This window comes from Littorina saxatilis, linkage group LG17 (assembly GCF_037325665.1).
Source record: "Littorina saxatilis isolate snail1 linkage group LG17, US_GU_Lsax_2.0, whole genome shotgun sequence".
In the NCBI taxonomy this organism is placed as follows: domain Eukaryota; kingdom Metazoa; phylum Mollusca; class Gastropoda; order Littorinimorpha; family Littorinidae; genus Littorina; species Littorina saxatilis.
The window spans coordinates 6,538,657-6,559,303 of NC_090261.1; the positions used below are offsets into that span (position 1 = coordinate 6,538,657).

Here is a 20,647-nt window from a genome sequence, read left to right on the forward strand (position 1 = left end):
GAATATGGTTCTAACAATATAACAATAAGTATTTATGTTGGGTTTTTGTTTTTGTTTTTTCCTTTCTCCTTTAATGCTAGAAATGGACAAGGAGAAGCATATAGAGACAGAAATAGAGAGAGAGAAAGAGAGAAAAGCGAGAGAGAGAGCGACACACACACACACACACCGGCTTACACACACACACAAAGGCAAAGAGAGAGAGAGAGACTGAGAGAAAGAGAGCAAGAATGCTTATATATTTCAAATCCCAACATTTTCAATTTTAATCCGTTTTATTAGAACAGCACTCCGGTTTATTAGATCAAACTGTCTCACCGTGTTGACTTGTTTAATAAGATGCACTATAGTCTTTCTTTCTTTCTTTATTTGGTGTTTAACGTCGTTTTCAACCACGAAGGTTATATCGCGACGAAGATGCACTATAGTAATAAATAAGATGCACTATAGTAATAAATAAGATGCACTATAGTAATAAACAAGATGCGCTATATTTATAAATAAGATGCACTATAGTAATAAATAAGATGCACTATAGTAATAAATAAGAAGCACTATAGTAATAAACAAGATGCACTATAGTAATAAACAAGATGCGCTACAGTAATATGTTACACACATTGTGCGAAGAATGTCTGTACACAGTTTGAGTCAGCCCGTGTGGTCCTCTGGGAACACAATGGGGGGGGGGGGGGGGTTACTGGTTTCGCTTTACCGCTACTGGACACCGCCTGTGCGACTGGGTGTTATGTGTCCAAGTCTCAAGGTCCCTCTCTCTCTAGCAGGCAAATGGCACATGGGAGTTTGAGCACATATCGAGGCAATCCATCAAGGACATGCCCCCTTCCTCGTATGTGCACCAGATGTCAAACAACCTATCTTGGGCAGCCTGGTGTCGCTTCCTGGATGAGAGAATGCCGCAGGATACCAGTTTGAGGTTGACTGGAAGAAGGTCTGCTTCTTCCTTGAGGTGTTGGATGAGGATGTACATGTTTGGATTGGCTCCCACACGCTTGTTCATTCTGTTGTGCCAGCCTTCTACGTCGTTGTTTGTCCTCACCACTCTTCCGTAGACACACCAGGTTTTGATGGGGAACTGAGTCGACTCCACCCTGCCCACACATAGACAAAATGGAGAATAAAAAAGGAAAAAGAAAACTATTATAATTATGTGAATTTTTGTATATACATTTTCTCGAATAGTTACAATTATATATATTGTATCCCAAATGTAAATATGGCAAAAGTATTCCAACTTTACAGGTATTCAGGTGTTATTTAAAAAAAACATTTAAAAATCGAAGAATATAATGCTAAAATACAGTTTGAGCAAACAAAATTCGCCCAAAACTTTGTATCACAAAAATTGCCTAACTGTTTAAAAGTTACATAAATTTCCTGTTATCTTATTTATCACAATCAGAATGGTTTTTTATATTATTACCACCAGGACTGGACATAGACGAAGAAGTCCCGAAGTCTAACGTCAGAACACCCTTGGAGAGCCATTTCTTTCAGAGTGCAGAATGCCTCTCTTATGTCTGCGACGGGAAGCCATGGGAGTGAGAGGACACGTCGAAGCAGTGTTCGAGTTGGTGCGTGTTGCTGGTATGCTGTCGTCAGGCCCAATTCACAAATCTGCCTGTACACAGCCTAATTAGCCTTGTATTAATAAAACAGTTGAGAAGTTGAGAAAGAGAGAGATAATAGAAAAACGTTAATACTGTGTTTATAACATCACAAAACGTTACATGTGGTCTTGAATAATTAAATAATTAAATACTGTAACTGCAGTTCTTCGTTGTGAGTACAGTAAGAGATTAGAGATTAGTCTCATACAAGTAAAATATGCAATATACTACCTGGCACCAATGGAAACAACAGCCATGTTGCTGTACGCCAGGGAAAACCTTCATTCCTGCCTTCCACTCAGCCAATTCGAAGTCCATAGTCATGGACTCAGGTTTCAGGTTCGCCTTGGTTTTCAGAGCTTCAAAAACCTGAAAATATAAGAAGTTCCGCACCCACGCAAATTAAAATTCACTCTCTCTTTCTATTTCTATCTTTCTATCTATCTTTCTCTCTCTCTCTCTCTCTCTCTCTCTCTCTCTCTCTCTCTCTCTCTCTCTCTCTCTCTCTCTCTCTCTCTCTCTCTCTCTCTCTCCCTCTTTCTCTCTCTCTATCTCTCTCTTTCATAAGAGTGAAAGTGTTTTACCGCGACGTAGTCCATTTCCCTTTTGCGGCTCATGAGCACGAACGCCAGTGGCTCCTGTTTGGTGTGTTCTCCTGATCGCATAAAAGCATGGACAGTAACGAGCTGATAAAAGGGCTTCCGGACGGTTTTAAAAGTGCCATCAATGAAAATGTGTCTGGCCTTCTTAGTCACCTTCTTCTTCATTTGGTGTTTAACGTCGTTTTCAACCATTCAAGGTTATATCGCGCTTCTTAGTCACCGCGAATTTTTTTGTTTTGTTTGTTTGCTTAACGCCCAGCCGACCATGAGGGGCCATATCAGGGCGGTGCTGCTTTGACATATAACGTGCGCCACACACAAGACAGAAGTCGCAGCACAGGCTTCATGTCTCACCCAGTCACATTATTCTGACACCGGACCAACCAGTCCTAGCACTAACCCCATAATGCCAGACGCCAGGCGGAGCAGCCACTAGATTGCCAATTTTAAAGTCTTAGGTATGACCCGGCCGGGGTTCGAACCCACGACCTCCCGATCACGGGGCGGACGCCTTACCACTAGGCCAACCGTGCTCACCGCGAATATCAGTATCCTTTCGTCTGCATTGACCGAAATTCAATAGTTATCAGTCTAGTTAAAGTTAGTGTTTTAAAGAGGGAATGACGTCACGTCTGTGACATGGCAGGTGTATATTTAATGTTATTGTACCTCGAAAGTCAAATCCTTTGGGTGTTTTGGCATTCTTCCCCGGGCTGCTCTATATATTGCCCGCAGCTCCGTCTCAAACTTTGGCAGCGTGGAGCAATCGTCGATGCTTGCCTTGTAACCGTCTTCTACAATCTGTAGTACTTGTTTTCCGGTCTCTCCCAAAGAGGAAATGTTTTTGGATCTCATTTCCTTCTTTGTAAACATCCCTGGTTCCCCTAGAACAAATGAAAATTCTACCAGTGATCATACATAGACTAAAATGCTCACCCAATACAGATAGCGCACTGAGTCGCCACTCACTGCCTTCACAGAAAATACTTTGGGGGGGTCACCCTATAGTATACAAAAATAAAACATTCCAACGTGGTTGTGGTCATTTTTTCCTGCCTTGAACTCCTCCCCCTTTTGCGACACTGTGGCTTTGCAGTGGACCTTTTGATTGCGTTGTTTAGAACAAATCCAGTAAGTCGACTTTTCGCTCGTTGTCTTCAAGTTGAACGAAAATCCGTCTGTGTTCACTAACAGTGGCTTTCCTCCCTTGCTTCCAGTTTCCAGGACATTTAAAAAAAAAAAATACCGGTGTTTATGTTAATGTTACGCGGATAAAAAAAATCATATTTGTTTTCCACACAGAATATGTATATGAGCAACGAGAAACCCTAACATGCACAACTTTATAAATACCAACAAGAGGCGAAGCCTTCAAGGCTCACGTAAGAAATCGACAAACAGTAACACAAACTCAATCACTCCGTCACACATACACACACACACACACACACACAGTAAGCATAGGTGACACTGTGCAAGAAAGCGAGACACTAGATCTAGATCTGTCTGTCTGCATGTAGTCTACTTACAGGGACACGACGGCCAACTAGTCTCGGCCCGCTCAAAATAACAATGACCGAGACTTTCAGTAATTCCTTCGCGTGACGTCTAACCCTCTTACGTCATAATGTGACGTCTTCAAATGACGAAATGTTAAAGTTTCTACCACAGACATACACACGCACAAACAAACACACACGCACAAACGCACAGACAGACAAAGTTACGATCGCATAGGCTACACTTACGTGAGCCAAAAATGACTTGCCTTCCACTCAAATGCTCTTTGCGAAGGGATGATGTTTAATTCGTCGTGGACTGGTATATCTTGTGATATTTGGTCTTTTCTCATTTGGGCAATTGAACTGAAACAAAAAGTTATGTGGTCTTTTAAGAACAATGGAAAACAAACGCAAAAAAAGGCTACGGTCGGCGGTAAAAACCAGGGTCGGTCGGGAAACCCTAAACACACCTATTTTTTGTTGTGGCATTAGAACCATGCCAAAAACTGTGTAAAATGTTTTTGGATAATGATGTGCACAAATAACAATTAGACATTTATAATAATACTTACGCAGTCGCTCCTTCAGCTTCAACATCACCTTCTTCATCTTCAGACAAATTCAAGCTGAAGTTTCCTTCTCCCTCATCAGCTTCTGCCTCCGCATCTGCCTCCACATCAGCCTCCACATCATCTTCAGCTTCCAGAGCTTCTGCGTCTTCAGCTTCGACATCACTTTTTAAGCTGAACAAATGGTATCGAAAGATAATTTATAGCTTTTAGGCAAATACAAAATTTGGTGTGTTGAAAGGGCATTGTGTCTGTCTGCTCGGTTTGAAAATTTCATTTCCGAGGTAAGATTTGTTGGCTCGTACGGCGTATTTATAGGTACTTCTGAGACCTACAAATTTGGTCAAAGACATTTTTTTAAGGTGACTGTTCTAATAGGCTAATAAAAACATTCAATAGGTCTACTCACGAAGACAAATTCAAGCTGAAGTTTCCTTCTCCCTCATCAGCTTCTGCCTCCGCATCAGCCTCCACATCATCTTCAGCTTCCAGAGCTTCTGCATCATCAGTTTCCGCCTCACCAATGTGAAGTCTGCCAGTAATACAACACCAAGTATATTACTTACAAAGATAACTGTGATGCTTTCAAGCTGAACAAATGGTATCTAGAGATAATTTATATCTTATATTTAATAAATATATATGTTACTAGATGATTACCGGCTTCGCCGGGAAGAAGTAGAGGCGAATACCAGGCTGCGAAAAGACATAACAAGTGCGAAACGTCATGTCCAAGTTGTAGATTAAGTGCGAATCGTCCGAAGTGCGAACCGTCAAAGGTGCGAAACGTCTAGTATTCCCCAAACTACACTACTTGCATTGATTATTACAGAAACACAAACATCGTTCAACTACAACTAAAACATCACAATCCAAGATACGCACACTGACACGTCTTCACACTTCGAAATCACACCGGGTCAGTACTCTTCTAGCCCACGCTATTATTCTGACTCACGCGCGCACCCGTTCAAACAATCAACCAATAAGGCCTACAAAAAAAATAGGTGTGGTTACGGTAACCCGACCTACCCTATTTTTAGGGGCCGATCCTATAACTTTTTATTAGATTTGTCAAAAAAAACCAAAAAAAAACCCGAGTGCAAAAAACGCAATGAAAGCGAAAGCGCCCGAGTCGCACACGAAGTTATTTCCCTGTCAAGTAGGTTTAACTTGTACACATTAGAAAAAAAAGTTTAAAAAAAAAAAAAAGTGATTGCCTACCTACCTACCCTATTTTTTTTGGCTATGTTACCGTAACCACACCTATTTTTTTTTTTTGGCCTAAGAAACCAGCCTCCATACACACCTACAATTAGCTACAACACACAATAATCCTAGCGGGAGACACAACTTGGGTCAGGGGAAGATAATAGACAGGGAGTAAAAGAGAGGGACAACAGTACATGAAATCGCCACACGGCTACACCAAGAGCGGTAGCCTCCCCTGTCACATACACTTTCACGTTTTCGTGATCAGGCAAGACAAAAAATATTTCTTGTGACAAACTTCACGGAAAGAGTAGTTTTAGATTATCTTTACTTTGCACTATCTGTAGGTGGTTTTGTCAACTTTCAAGTAGGTCATACTGTCTTAACTGGAGGGTGAGGGTGGTGGGGTACAGGGTGGTGGGGTACAGGGTGGAATCTTTTTACATTTAGTCAAGTTTTGACTAACTGTTTTAACATGGAGGGGGAATCAAGACGAGGGTCGTGTTTTGTTTGTGTGGTGTGTGGTGTGGTGTGGTGTGGTGTGGTGTGGTGTGGTGTGGTGTGGTGTGGTGTGGTGTGGTGTGGTGTGGTGTGGTGTGGTGTGGTGTGGTGTGGTGTGGTGTGGTGTGTGTCTGTCTGTGTGTGTCTGTGTGTGTCTGTGTGTGTCTGTGTGTGTCTGTGTGTGTCTGTCTGTGTCTGTCTGTGTCTGTCTGTGTCTGTGTCTGTGTCTGTCTGTGTCTGTCTGTGTCTGTCTGTGTCTGTCTGTGTCTGTGTGTCTGTCTGTGTCTGTGTGTCTGTCTGTGTGTGTGTGTCTGTCTGTGTCTGTCTGTGTCTGTGTGTCTGTCTGTGTGTGTGTCTGTCTGTGTGTGTGTGTCTGTCTGTGTCTGTGTGTGTGTCTGTCTGTGTCTGTCTGTGTCTGTGTCTGTCTGTGTCTGTGTGTCTGTCTGTCTGTGTCTGTGTGTCTGTCTGTGTGTGTGTGTGTGTCTGTCTCTGTCTGTCTGTGTCTGTGTGTGTGTGTGTGTGTGTCTGTCTCTGTCTGTCTCTGTCTGTGTGTCTGTCTGTCTGTGTCTGTGTGTGTGTCTGTCTCTGTCTGTGTGTGTGTCTGTCTCTGTCTGTGTGTCTGTCTGTCTCTGTCTGTGTGTCTGTCTGTCTCTGTCTGTGTGTCTGTCTGTCTCTGTCTGTGTGTCTGTCTGTCTCTGTCTGTGTGTCTGTCTGTCTCTGTCTGTGTCTGTCTGTCTGTGTCTGTCTGTCTGTGTCTGTCTGTGTCTGTCTGTCTGTCTGTGTCTGTCTGTGTCTGTCTGTCTGTGTCTGTCTGTCTGTCTGTGTCTGTCTGTGTCTGTCTGTCTGTGTCTGTCTGTCTGTCTGTGTCTGTCTGTGTCTGTCTGTCTGTGTCTGTCTGTCTGTCTGTCTGTGTCTGTCTGTGTCTGTCTGTGTCTGTCTGTGTCTGTCTGTCTGTGTCTGTCTGTGTCTGTCTGTCTGTGTCTGTCTGTCTCTGTGTCTGTCTCTGTCTGTCTCTGTCTGTCTCTGTCTGTGTCTGTCTGTGTGTGTGTGTCTGTCTGTGTCTGTCTGTCTGTCTGTGTCTGTGTGTCTGTCTGTCTGTGTCTGTGTCTGTGTGTCTGTCTGTCTGTCTGTGTGTGTGTGTCTGTCTGTGTGTGTGTCTGTCTGTGTGTGTGTGTCTGTCTGTCTGTCTGTCTGTCTGTGTCTGCCTGTCTGTGTGTCTCTGTCTGTGTCTGTCTGTGTCTGTCTGTGTCTGTCTGTGTCTGTCTGTGTCTGTCTGTGTCTGTCTGTGTCTGTCTGTCTGTCTGTGTCTGTCTGTCTGTGTCTGTCTGTCTGTCTGTGTCTGTCTGTCTGTCTGTCTGTCTGTCTGTCTGTGTCTCTGTCTGTCTGTCTGTCTGTCTGTCTGTCTGGTCTGTCTGTCTGGTCTGTGTGTGTGTGTGTGTGTGAGTGTGTACGTGTGCGTGTGTGTGTGTGTAGAGCGATTCAGACTAAACTACTGGACCGATCTTTAATTAAGTCTGCTTCTTTTCATTTTCCTCTCCATTTGTCATCAAAATTATAGCTTGCAGAATAATGAAATTTAAAAAAAAAAAAATTTGCAATGGTTGTTTTATTTTAAGAGCCATTAGTGAGATTTCAAAAAGATATAGTTGATTAATTTATCGTCTTTTGGACGTGTGTGTGTGTGTTTGTGTGTGTGTGTGCGTGTGTGTGTGTGTGTGTGTGTGTGTGTGTGGGGGGGGGCGGCACAAGGGGGAGGGGGCTGCTGCAAATTTACTGAGTTAAGAAGAACAACATTTTCAAAACTGTATTATTTGTTTCACTGCTTTGGAAAATTTGACGTTGAATGTTTAACAGGATGCCTCATTTGTAGCATTAACGAAGAAGCAATCATCTTGCGAGAAAGGGTCATGATCAAGACATAAACCTCACCAAGTCCTAGCTTCAGTTCTTCAGGGTCCTGGTGATGAATGGAGATGACAACATGGTATCTTGGAAGTCAGGATGCCAGGATTGTAATTAGTCAAAAGTCTTCGCGGCAGACGGCGTCATTCAGTGGCCAGTGCCAACCTCGCTCACTTCTGCAATATATATAATTAGTCGCTTGATTTTACTGACCAAAGGCAGGCACTGTCATTTCTAGTGACACTTTCAAGACCTTCCTATCCAGGTTTCCCAATTGCTTCGTTTCCGGCCAATTTATGGGAAGCACGTGATGCGCACAAAAAATATTGGCGGTCTAGAAGTGTCGTCTGCGCAATGGTCGCGGCGGCTTTCTTGACCGCCAAGGACGACCACGCACGCTGTGAGACGTCATTCGTTAGACCTCAATTCAAGAAAGCCTCACCCCTTTTCAAATACCCTGCTTTCCCTGATTTTTTAGAGCCGTGTGCAGTTGCCGATCACTGCTCTCACAACAACAACTTATGATATGGAGGAAAATAAGCTCAAGCGAGGTAACTGCTCCAGAACTAACATCCTGTACCATGGATTACTCCCCTTGCAACATTTACGCGCTTCCGATTCGCGTACCCTCCTTTTTCACAACGAACAAAAAAAAAGAAACAGGCATAACTTTTCTGCCTGCTTGTTAAGCTTAATTTACTATTAATGCGACATAATGAGATATTAAGACCGAGACAACACACCCACTTGCAAACAACGTCTTTCCGGTATTGAGGTCTAACGAATGACGTCTCACAACGTGCGTGGTCGTCCTTGGCGGTCAAGAAAGCCGCCGCGATCATTGCGCAGACGACACTTTTAGACCGCCAATATTTTTTGTGCGCATCACGTGCTCCACATAAATCGGCCGGAAACGAAGCAATTGGGAAACCAGGATTATTGGGGCAAAAACTGATCAACAACAAAAATGTGGAAGAATTGAAAGACGGTAGCTGGGTCTATTTGTTTTTGATGGGTTTCTTTTACACAAACTTCAAGGCCCGCAATAAATACAAGAGCAGGGTCGGGAAACTGGAAAGAATAACAAAGAAATCCCCTTCTAAGACCTCAAAATGACAAAATCATGTTGTAAAAAGAGTCACGTTTTTCAGTCATTGCCCATTGGAGATACATTTTCGTAGAGTAAGAACAGGGAGTCTGAAGAAGCAAGGTCTTGAAAGGGAGGACGTCTCCAATCGGAGGGTCTCAACTTTTACAAAAAGCCGGATATGACGTCATCAAAGGTATTTATCAAAAAAAAAAAAAGGGTCCGGGGATATCATTCCCAGGAACTCTCATGTAAAATTTCATAAAGATCGTTCCAGTAGTTTGGTCTGAATCGCTCTACACACACACACACGCACAGACACACACACACACACACACATACACCACGACCCTCGTCTCGATTCCCCCTCTATGTTAAAACATTTAGTCAAAACTTGACTAAATGTAACAAAAAGAACTGAGCACTATAACGTACGAAAATTGAAAAACAAAAATGAAAAGACAATGAACCTAACCTCTTACTGCCTTGGGTCGTCTCGGGCTCTTCTGATCAGGTGTCAAGTATATTCCAGAGCATGAACACACATTGTCCTTAGTGAATGAGACGATGGCACAGTCTATCTGCCAAGGCACACATAGGCTTCCTCGAGTTTATCTCCCGAGCTGCAGAAGTCAGAGTATGTTATCTGAGCAAGAGTTTGCGAACACTGGACATGAACTTGATGAAGATGTACCAACTGGTTACACACAATTGTTTGTCACTGTTTGGGGGGAACTGATGAAAGTCCGACTTTCTTGAGGTAGCACTGGTAATGTTCCATGTTTTGTTGATGTAGTTGTTGCAGTACTTTTTGAGCCGGATACAACATAAATCCATCACTGAACTTGTGTCACAAAAAGCACGCACTGTCTGTTTCAGCTGGTGCAGCGTCACTGATGAATCCAAAGCACAACTGGTAATTGTTTCTCGGTAAAAAGCTCCACACGGCTATGTCCTTGATTAGAAAAGGATAGTCCTGTCCATGTCAAATCCATTTCACTGCGGCGTTTTTTCACTGGACTTGTCTGACGTTGGACCGTGGTTGCGCTGGCCTGCAAAAGAGAAGAAAATTTCAATTATAATCTGCAAAAAAAATCGAATATAAAATACATCTGAGTGAAAGCATGTCTGTTTTCTTGATTTCTCTGACATAAACGAGGGAAGCAGGCGTAGGATATGGGACTTGGGACAGAGAGCGAGCAAGATGAAAAGTCTGTCAAGTTTGGCAATACAGTTCCATACCACTGAGCGGCCACATAGACGTGAACAGACTGTACAAAACCGTACCTTTCTTTCTTTATTTGGTGTTTTACGTCGTTGTCAACCACGAAGGTTATATCGCGACGGGGGAGGGGGGAGATGGGATAGAGCCACTTGTCAATTGTTTCTTGTTCACAAAAGCGCTAATCAAAAATTTGCTCCAGGAGCTTGCAACGTAGTACAATATTACCTTACTGGGAGAATGCAAGTTTCCAGTACAAAGGACTTAACATTTCTTACATACTGCTTGACTAAAATCGTTACAAAAATTGACTATCTATATATATATACGACTAGTGTCTGTCTGTCTGTCTGTCTGTCTGTCTGTGTGTCTGTGCGCGATGCGCGGCCAAGGTTCTCGATGGATCTGTTTCAAATTTGGTGATCATATTCAGGTACACCCTGGACGATGAGATATTTCAACACGTGCTCTCAGCGCGCAGCGCTGTGCGCGCTGAACCGATTTTGTTTTTCTTGGTCTGGATCCACTACCAGTAACTCTTCCTTATCTTCTCCAGTGTTTTCAGCCGCGATTATCTCCCTTCCTCCGTGTGGCGTCAATCCATATTCCCGTAACTACGTTACTATTTTTAGAAGGTCACTGCACGTTACTATTTTTAGAAGGTCTCCAGTGTTTTGCGCGTTTATCTCCTTTCCTTCGTGCGTTCGCCGGCGTACACTTTGCCGGGTCCCAGGCGCAGCCTGGTATTCGGCTCTACTTCTTCCCGGCGAAGCCGGTACCCGGCGAAGCGGGTAATCATCGAGTATTCTATACAAGAAACACTTAAAGGACCAGACCACGCTGTTTTAAAGGTTATTAGAACCACTAACCGATGACTGAAGGTTAGAGAAATGCACCTAAAGATTCCAAAAATGTAAAGAAATTCACCGATTCGTAGCTTAATCATTGTGATTTAATTAAAAACGTTCCGCCAAATTCGTCTGCTAAACGAGACTTCGAAATGGCCGCCAGTAGACGAGAACCGGCTGTGACGTCACTTAGTGTTTGGAAACCGAAAGTTACAGCTTACGCTCAAGTGGGCGTTTGCCTAAATCGAGCATCAACAGCACGCCGAAGGAATGCGCACGGCTGCTGATAGCTATGAAGAATAGAAAAAAGGTTCAGGCATCAGTTGTCACCTTTTTCCGATGGGCTTACAACTTCTGCAGCAAGACTGATTAACTGGAAACGGCCAACACGATGTGCTGTGTTTCGCGACACTTTCTTCCAATGCGAACGCAGTTAAGCCGGCAAGAAAACCTGGCACACACAAAACAGCTGTTGCCTAACGCAGTTCCAGTTCCGACAATTGTTGACCACTCACAGGAGGTCAGAAACCGGATACCAATGTCATCAGAACGATCTGCTTTCACTAAACGCAGACGAAAGGAAGTGAGTACATGTATACTGAATGTGTTCTGTAAGGGATAGGGGTTCAGTGTCACTGGGCGTTTTTGTCAGACTGACAGTATTTGTAGTGGAATGGCATCTGTTCCTAATTTTAAGCACATGTGTTAAGATTACAGATTAAAACATATATCTGTTACTACATGTCCGTCCCCATGCACCCACCTTAAAGTTCCCTCTCTCTCTCCCTCTTTTACACTCACCTGGGTAATCGATGAGTCTCAGGTTTAATCAGTGTCCGTCCATATACACATAGACATTCACACAAACACACACACGTTGTTATAGTTGTTATCTAATTCAGTGTTGTATTAAATAGATAAAGAAATCGGTAATACAGCAAGCTTGCATGAATAATTTGCTGTTGTCCTTTTTTTCAGATCAGGTTCTGTAATACAGTAATTATAATTAATACAAGTACAAATTCATGTTTGCAGTCATACTCATAGTGTGTGAGTGTGTGAGTGTGTGTGTGTGTGTGTGTGTGTGTGAAAAGCACTTTGATACTTAAAACATCTGTGTTATTTGATTTTATTACAAAACTGCAGTCAGAATATTAAGCAGACCTATTCCAACAATACATTTTGATCAGCAGTAAATGTAATGTCAAATTATGAACAACAATCATGTGAGCAGATATATCTAACAGAAACAAATAGTCTAGCAAAATAATACAACCAAGTACATGTATGGACATCATCATCCACATAAAAAAATTGATTGTAGGAAGAGCACTCTGTGTTATTACCACTGCTTCAGTCAAACTGCCAGTTCAACTTTATCTCTGTGGGTTGTTTTTTTTCTCTCGGAGTAACATGGGGAAAAAAACCTTTAAAAAACTTGCATGCAACAGAGCTGGATTGTTTCTAGTGATCATGCAGCATGATTTATCCGCATAGAAAACTACTGAAACACCTAAACAGAAATAGCAATGTCTACAGAAAAAACCCACTGTTTGATTGCTGTCTGTAGTACTCCTCTTGCTAACAGTGGCATTAAAATAATTAAAACTAAGCTATGCTCTCTTGGGGGGGAAAAAGTGCTCTAAGTACTTTTTGTGTCTACATAGGCAAAACAAAACTATGCAATGTTTCAGATTTCCTGACCCACCCTATGTTTTTCCTCCTTATCCTGGACTATTTTGGACTCTTACAAAAATGTAGGCTACTTCAAAAATGACAAATCTTAATTTTGCAGGCTTACAAGGAAATTGACTCTTCTCTTACAACCAGAATACACCATGATTTCAAGCAAATAAAAAAACTACATGCACCTGAGAAAAAAAAAACTTTAATTCAAGAAGTTAGACCTCCTAACCCCAGCTTTTCAATTCAATTCAATGCGTTGTTGATGTTGATTATGGAGCTTAACGTCCTCCCAGGTAACTAGGGACCTATATTGGGGCATGATTTTTTATACAATGTTAAAAGTGTAGGGTGTAATGGGGGGGAGGGGGACTGGAGGGTGACGGGGTGTAGTCGCTAATAAATTTAAAGGTGCGTTTATTATCTAATATACCAGACATTTTGTTTTGGCTGGTGTACAGAATAACATCACATAAAATCGCACTCGCAAAACATACAAAACACATAAAATGTACACATCATAACCCAAACCACACATATCCATACCAGCACCATCACACACATATCCACATACATACTCTAGTTTGTACATTATAAAAATAAATACATTATGATTAATATCATTACTAGTCAACTTAAATTAAGGCTCAAAATAGGTCTTAAGATGGATGTTATTTAGTGTAATGAAGAGATTATAAAAACCAAAAAAAGCTATGAGAAAGAAAGTATGAAAGAATTATGCCCTTTCTCCGGTGAAAGTTCTGCTGATTGTGGTAACTTTTTTTTCTGTCTAAAACAGGCATCAGGTTAACTGAAATTCAGGCTGCTTTCCCATGCAAAGTACAAATGCAAGTGTCCATAAACCAGGGTTTAATACAAAGTCATGTAGTATGTGAGTGAGTTCTGATGAAAAAGTGATTGTGTTGTAATATTGGTTATTACTGAGTGTTGATGTTACAATGATTACATTATAAAAACAACAACAGAACAATGTGAAGAGCAAACTTCTTCTGTGGGCATGCAAGTGAGTTAATCTTGTGTGTGTGTGTGTGAAACTATATGTGACTGAGTGTTACAAATTTAAATGACAACAGTTTTCTTGATAGCCTTTAAAAACAACAACAAATACATACATTTAACAATCAAACAAATATAGGCACCTCAAAAAAAGTTGTATGTACACCTTCGTGGCTGGTGATGCATTCTTGCTCCCCTGCAAGTTTTCATTCTACAATGTACCTCAGGCTAGCTTCCTCTCTCTCTCAAATCTGCCCCTCCCACACAATACAACAGGTACAGTGGCCACTCTGACACCAGTCTCTGAAACAAGGAACTTAGTCGATAAATATCGACAGGGGGCCGACAAATGGTTTAAATGGGAAATGTGTGTATATGGGTGTGGGTTTGAAACAAACAAACAAACCAACCCATGTGAACCCCGGGCCGCAGGCCTTCGATGTAGTGATTGAAAAAAAAGGATGTTCTCAAATGGTTCAATTCTCATTTGGTCTGATTCTCAAATGGTACCGGTATACTCCCCCCCCCCCCCCCCTGGCCGCAGGCCTAGGAGTAAAATTTTTATAGACACTGACCTTCTTCCCAGGGGTCATTGACCCAGTTTTAGCTATGAGAGGTGGTTCGCCCAGAGGCTGTAGAGTATACTGGGGCGGTCTCTTTGATGTCTTGAGAGGAAACTTGGCCAGGGTAGTACATGCACCAGAACTGGTGGACACCAAGGACAAACATGAAATCGAAGCAGTTTGCTTTCAGAGAGAACGGTCGTCAGCAACTCAAACTTCTCTGTTTTCTTTTTTTTTTTAAATCTTTGTGGCCCCCTGACTCCGCCCCCTCCCTCTGTAAGGACCCTCCTCCACAAGGACCGATTTTTGTCAACATTTTAAAGGTCGCTAGAGAGGGGTTCCACTGTATGACCTAACCGCTACTGGCAGACGGCCTCAATCTTCACGCGCAAAGACGAGATTAATAGGTGCTCGGTTTTGGTATTTTGAATTACATTACATTAAACCTTTGTTGGGTTTCATGGTCATGGCAACAGCCATAATAATATTACATGATGTATAATATCATATTTCAGCATATGTGAATTACATGTCATCATACTAAACTGTCATACATTTTTATTCCTACATTATTCTGATTGATCACAACCAAACCTACTATCATTGGACACATCCAAATGCAAGCGCCTGTTCTTGACAATTTCTCTCTGATCTAAATATAAAATCAGTGCAATTTCCTGGGTCGGGCTTTGCCACAGACACTCACGGTTTGGCCTGTAGGTAAAATGTACAATGTATTTTCTGATTTGTGCACAAAAGCTTTTTTTCTTTTTTCTTTTTTTTAACATAACAATGTTTAATGTCACTGTATGTTTAAAAGACCATGGTCATATTTGTAAAAAAAATGTTAAATTAGAAAATAAATAACATTTTGGTTCATGATTTTTCCTACACCTGTGCTAAAAATAAGAAATAAAAATGTCGGGTATATAAGTCACTCAAATACAGCTAGGTATGAATGGCTCGGTTTGAGTTTGTTGCAGTTGACCCTGCACAATGCGACATATCATGTTTTTGTTGAACAATTTTGACGTCACCCCTCCCATAGGGTGACGTATTTCACAACTTCCTGTGTTACACAAACTCTGTGATGACCAATTTTGACGTCACCCCTCCCATAGGGTGACGGATTTCACAACTTTCTACAGATGAACAATTTTGACGTCACCCCTCCCATAGGGTGACGGATGTCACAACTTCCTGTGTACACAAACTGATGACGTATTTCACAACAAAATGGCGCTGCCCATGGTCAACCTCGAAACTATCCGTATAGAATGGGGGCGTCCTCGCCCCCATAATAATCAAGAACAGTTAAAACTGCGATGAGCTGTTGTTCTTTTACTCGTGAATGCAATGCATGAACACTTAAACAATATCCCACTTATTCGCGAGTGCGTTGACAAGGCGAGAGTGAAAAAATAGCACAGACTCGAAAGCAGACGATAAGTTCAGCACAGAGAGCGGGCGTGTTTACCTTTGATCGCTGAGACAAACAGTGTCGCAATTTTCATCGTCACTGTTTCACTACTGCTGGAAGTGGCCTCCGCCCTCATCTTTCATGCTTGATTCGAGGAGAGAAACCGGTAGTTCGAACATGTACGGTTCAATTTCGTCTGCAGTTACGCTTGTTGTTGTCATGTTGGTAAACTACCATCTCCACACGGTGTGACGTCACGGATAATTTATTCATAAGCCAGTCTCGCGAAGATCACGCGGCACAATGGCGGGTCGTTTTGGAGAAGAAATCCGTCGCTTCGGTCACAAAATTCGTCGGATTACGGCCTTAGAAGATTCCGAAGTAAACCAAACATTGTTGAAGACGGTAAGAAAGTGGTTTTCTAACTAACTGCAAACATCGGGAAGTGTTCGGTCGCGCAGGAACACGATTCGAAGCGTTTTTGACGCTAAAACAGCGTGGTCTGGTCCTTTAACAAGGGTAAAAGGAGAAACAGAATCCGTTAGTCGCCTCTTACGACAAGCTGGGGAGCATCGGGTAAATTCTTTCTCGTCCCAACCAATATGGGACTCCCCCTAACCCGCGGGGGGTTGTACAAAACCTGAAGCAGAAAGTTTTACAGTTGAAATATTACGCTGAAACTACAGGAAAAACAAAACAAAAACAAAAACGCAGTGTTTTGATTTTGGAGCTTTCTGATCTGGCACACACACCCTATCCTTTCGCTTCCTGTTTTGCAGTGAAATCTAAAATACCCCACCTTTGAACGTCCACCACTGGTAATAATTATGGAACTTTACTTTCATTTTCTTTTCAAGATATTTTTATCGGAATTAAGCTTTGAAATAATTAAACTTCATCCGCGTGAACACACGACAGCACGCCATTTTTTTTCGGCATGGTTGCAGACGTGAGATATCGAGTTTCATTGCATTTGAACATCTATGAACAAGAAACGAGTCAAAAATGCCTGAAATGATAGAATATGCACACTTTCGACATATCCCACAGAAAAACTTTCACACTTTAAGTGTAATTAATATTGAAACTATCAAAAATCATACCTCAAAAAACGATCTCAGAGCTCCACAAGCTCAGCAATATGTAAATTACGCGTGTGAAGGGAGCACGGCCAGAGTTCAGCTGTCTTATTCTGAATGGACAGTTTGATGCTGAGGGTTTGTCGTCCTTAGGAGTTCTGTTTTGCGATCTCGACACCAAACATGTTATCTTCACAATATGGAAACCTATGTTACAACTGTGTCGAGATCACCGAGGGGATGACTGGGTGTGAAATAAATTTAAAGAAATTAAGCAGAACAATGAACCGTGTCCATACTAAAATGTTGAGGTAAAAAAAATTGGCCTAGTTTTTTACCACTCAGCTACAACCATAAGCCGCAGTTCACAGGGTACACATCCCCGCAATGCTGCAAAGTCGTCCTCCTAAAACTCAAAGCATGCAGCACGTGTTTTTTGCAAACATGTGCAGAACTCACCCTACCTTTTTTTCGTTGTTTGTTTGCTCTTTTGTGTGTGTGTTTTGTTGTTGACCGCTCGAGCCAAGTGTGTGTGCGTTAGAGAGAGAGACAGAGAGGGGAGAGAGAGGGGGGAGAGAGAGAGAGAGAGAGAGAGAGAGAGAGAGAGAGAGAGAGAGACGTGTCTGTGTGTGTTGTGTATGTGTATCTCTATGTTTTTGAGAGCATGAAGTAGCCTGAAAAAATTACAAAATATAAACAGGAGTCTGAATCAAAATATCCAAAGAGCCAACTGTGAACACAGAGAGAGTTTTTTGTTTGTTTGTGTTGCAATGCCTTGGATGCTTCTTTTCTTTCTTTCTTTCTTTCTTTATTTGGTGTTTAACGTCGTTTTCAACCACGAAGGTTATATCGCGACGAGGGAAAGGGGGGAGATGGGATAGGGGAAAGGGGGGGGGGAGATGGGATAGAGCCACTTGTTAATTGTTTCTTGTTCACAAAAGCACTAATCAAAAAATTGCTCCAGGGGCTTGCAACGTAGTACAATATATGACCTTACTGGGAGAATGCAAGTTTCCAGAACAAAGGACTCAACATTTCTTACATACTGCTTGACTAAAATCTTTACAAACATTGACTATATTCTATACAAGAACCACTTAACAAGGGTAAAAGGAGAAACAGAATCCGTTAGTCGCCTCATACGACATGCGGGGTGCAGAGAAATAAGGATGTGGAAAAGAAGACTTTTGGTAAGTGAAATAAAGGTGATGGATCCAGTCAGGTAGAAATAAGACAACAAGAAAAGAATTGGAAAACTGCAGGGAATAGTAGGGAGAGTTTTCTTGGAAGGAAATATAGGTGAAAGGACTGGTAACGCAGAAATAAGACAAAAGAAGAGAAGAAACAGAACCGTTAGTCGCCTCTTACGACATGCTGGGTAGCATCGGGTAAATTCTTTCTAGTCCCAACCAATATGGGACTCCCCCTAACCCGCGGGGGGTTTGGATGCTTCTAATCTTTCATCACTGTACTATGCTTCAAGAAAGTACACATTGCACGGTGTTGAGTCGCCTTCCATCTATTGCATTCCAAGAGGGAACATTCAAAAATTAATTGCGAAAATTTTCGGCGCTTGGGAAAACAATTCAAATTTTGTTTTTCCTTAGGCAGCAAAACCTCACATACTCTTGTGCAAACAAACAAACATGCAAATTAAAAAACAAGTCGCGTAAGGCGAAAATACAATATTTAGTCAAGTAGCTGTCGAACTCACAGAATGAAACTGAACGCAATGCAACGCAGCAAGACCGTATACTCGTGGTCCATCGCTCACGGCATAGGCAGTGAAATTGACAAGAAGAGCGGGGTAGTGGTTACGCTATGCTGCATAGCACGCTTTTCTGTACCTCTCTTCGTTTTAACTTTCTGAGCGTGTTTTTAATCCAAACATATCATATCTATATGTTTTTGGAATCAGGAACCGACAAGGAATAAGATGAAAGTGTTTTTAAAACGATTTCGAAAAAACAAATTTGATAATAATTTTTATATATTTAATTTTCAGAGCTTGTTTTTAATCTGAATATAACATATTTATATGTTTTTGGAATCAGCAAATGATGGAGAATAAGATAAACGTAAATTTGGATCGTTTTATAAATTTTTATTTTTTTTTACAATTTTCCGATTTTTAATGACCAAAGTCATTAATTAATTTTTAAGCCACCAAGCTGAAATGCAATACCGAACCCCGGGCTTCGTCGAAGATTACTTGACCAAAATTTCAACCAATTTGGTTGAAAAATGAGGGCGTGACAGTGCCGCCTCAACTTTCACGAAAAGCCGGATATGACGTCATCAAAGACATTTATCAAAAAAATGAAAAAAACGTTCGGGGATTTCATACCCAGGAACTCTCATGTCAAATTTCATAAAGATCGGTCCAGTAGTTTAGTCTGAATCGCTCTACACACACACACACACACACGCACAGACAGACAGACAGACAGACAGACACACATACACCATACCCTCGTTTCGATTCCCCCTCGATGTTAAAATATTTAGTCAAAACTTGACTAAATATAAAAAGAAAACATAAAAAGACAAACGTGCAAGAACAACTGTGTTTAATTGGAATGCTGTTACAAAGTTGTATTATTTCAACTGTAGAGACAACACACACGCACTCAAGCACATAAACACGCACGCATTCACGCAACCACTCTTTCTCCCTCGCACACACACACACACACACACATACACACACACACACACTCACGCACGCGCACACACACACACACACACACGCGCGCGCGTGCACACACACACACACACACTCACACACACACACTCACACACACACACACACACACACACACACACACACACACACACACACACACACAGAGTCTAAACCGGCCTCACGTATACTTTCGAGGCAACCCTGTAACAATTTTTATAATTGTGTATTTATTCGTAAAAACCAGTCTTGATCTAAGGACTATGTCCGACCAGGAATAAAGACGGGTTCTTGTGTATGGCTGTGTACGTAACTGTTAGTTACAGTGCCTTGGAGAATGATGGACATGTTATCTTGCGGAGATCATTCTTTTTTGAGGAGGAAAGTTGCTAGTTCATTTCAATGCCAGGAGATTGGTTCGCTTACTCTGGTATGCACTTAGAACGCTTACGTCCCTTTGTTTCTGAGATACCAAGTCCGCGATGATTTTCTGATGTAATAACCATGTAAGATTTCGTTTCGTCTGAGCATTGTGTGCATAGTACTTTTTGTGTGATAAGCACACGTCATGATGGGCCTTTTTCATGAATAGTTGATTAAATGTTGTTCATTGTAGGTATTAAAATTGACAACAACAACGACAGGTTTATTCCCGGAAACATCTATTTCGAAAAGTGATTTCTTCCAGTTTCAAAACTAGTCCAAAAAATGTCTGTTGTATTGGGTTAAAGGCACAGTAAGCCTCCCGTAAACCATCACAGATACTGTCAGGCTTTTACACACAGTACAAACACCCTTCCATTTGAACGCTCACCAAACGGGAACATCCTTGGTGCCCTACGTAAAGAGCGAGCAATTTTCAAAGAATTTATTTTTGCGTGGTTTATCTTACCCCTGAGCCATCGTGAACCCGTGTGATCCAGTTTCCCTTTTTCACAATGTAGTCGTCAGTTAGTTATTTGAATGCGACTATTTACAATAGCACGTTTTTATGCACGAAACAAACGGCTGTGGTTCACAAGAACTCTAGCGATGGCTTTTGACTGTTGAGAGGAACGGCGATATGCACTGATAAACCGGCGTCGTCTGCTACGACCCTTGCGTGACCCTGCTTCCGGGCTTTTCT

At 41.9% G+C, this 20,647-nt stretch overlaps 1 protein-coding gene across 1 annotated transcript; it reads right to left on the bottom strand.

The window, feature by feature from the left end:
- Window positions 1-229: 229 nt before the first annotated feature.
- On the bottom strand, window positions 230-3,575 carry LOC138952985 (uncharacterized). The gene is made up of 3 exons (XM_070324752.1): window positions 2,903-3,575; window positions 1,445-2,000; window positions 230-1,112 (listed from the first exon to the last, which is right to left on the bottom strand). Exons 2-3 carry the CDS (start codon window positions 1,507-1,509, stop codon window positions 779-781), a joined length of 399 nt encoding a protein of 132 aa, XP_070180853.1. The 5' UTR covers window positions 1,510-2,000; window positions 2,903-3,575; the 3' UTR covers window positions 230-778.
- Between the last annotated feature and the right edge of the window lie 17,072 nt (window positions 3,576-20,647).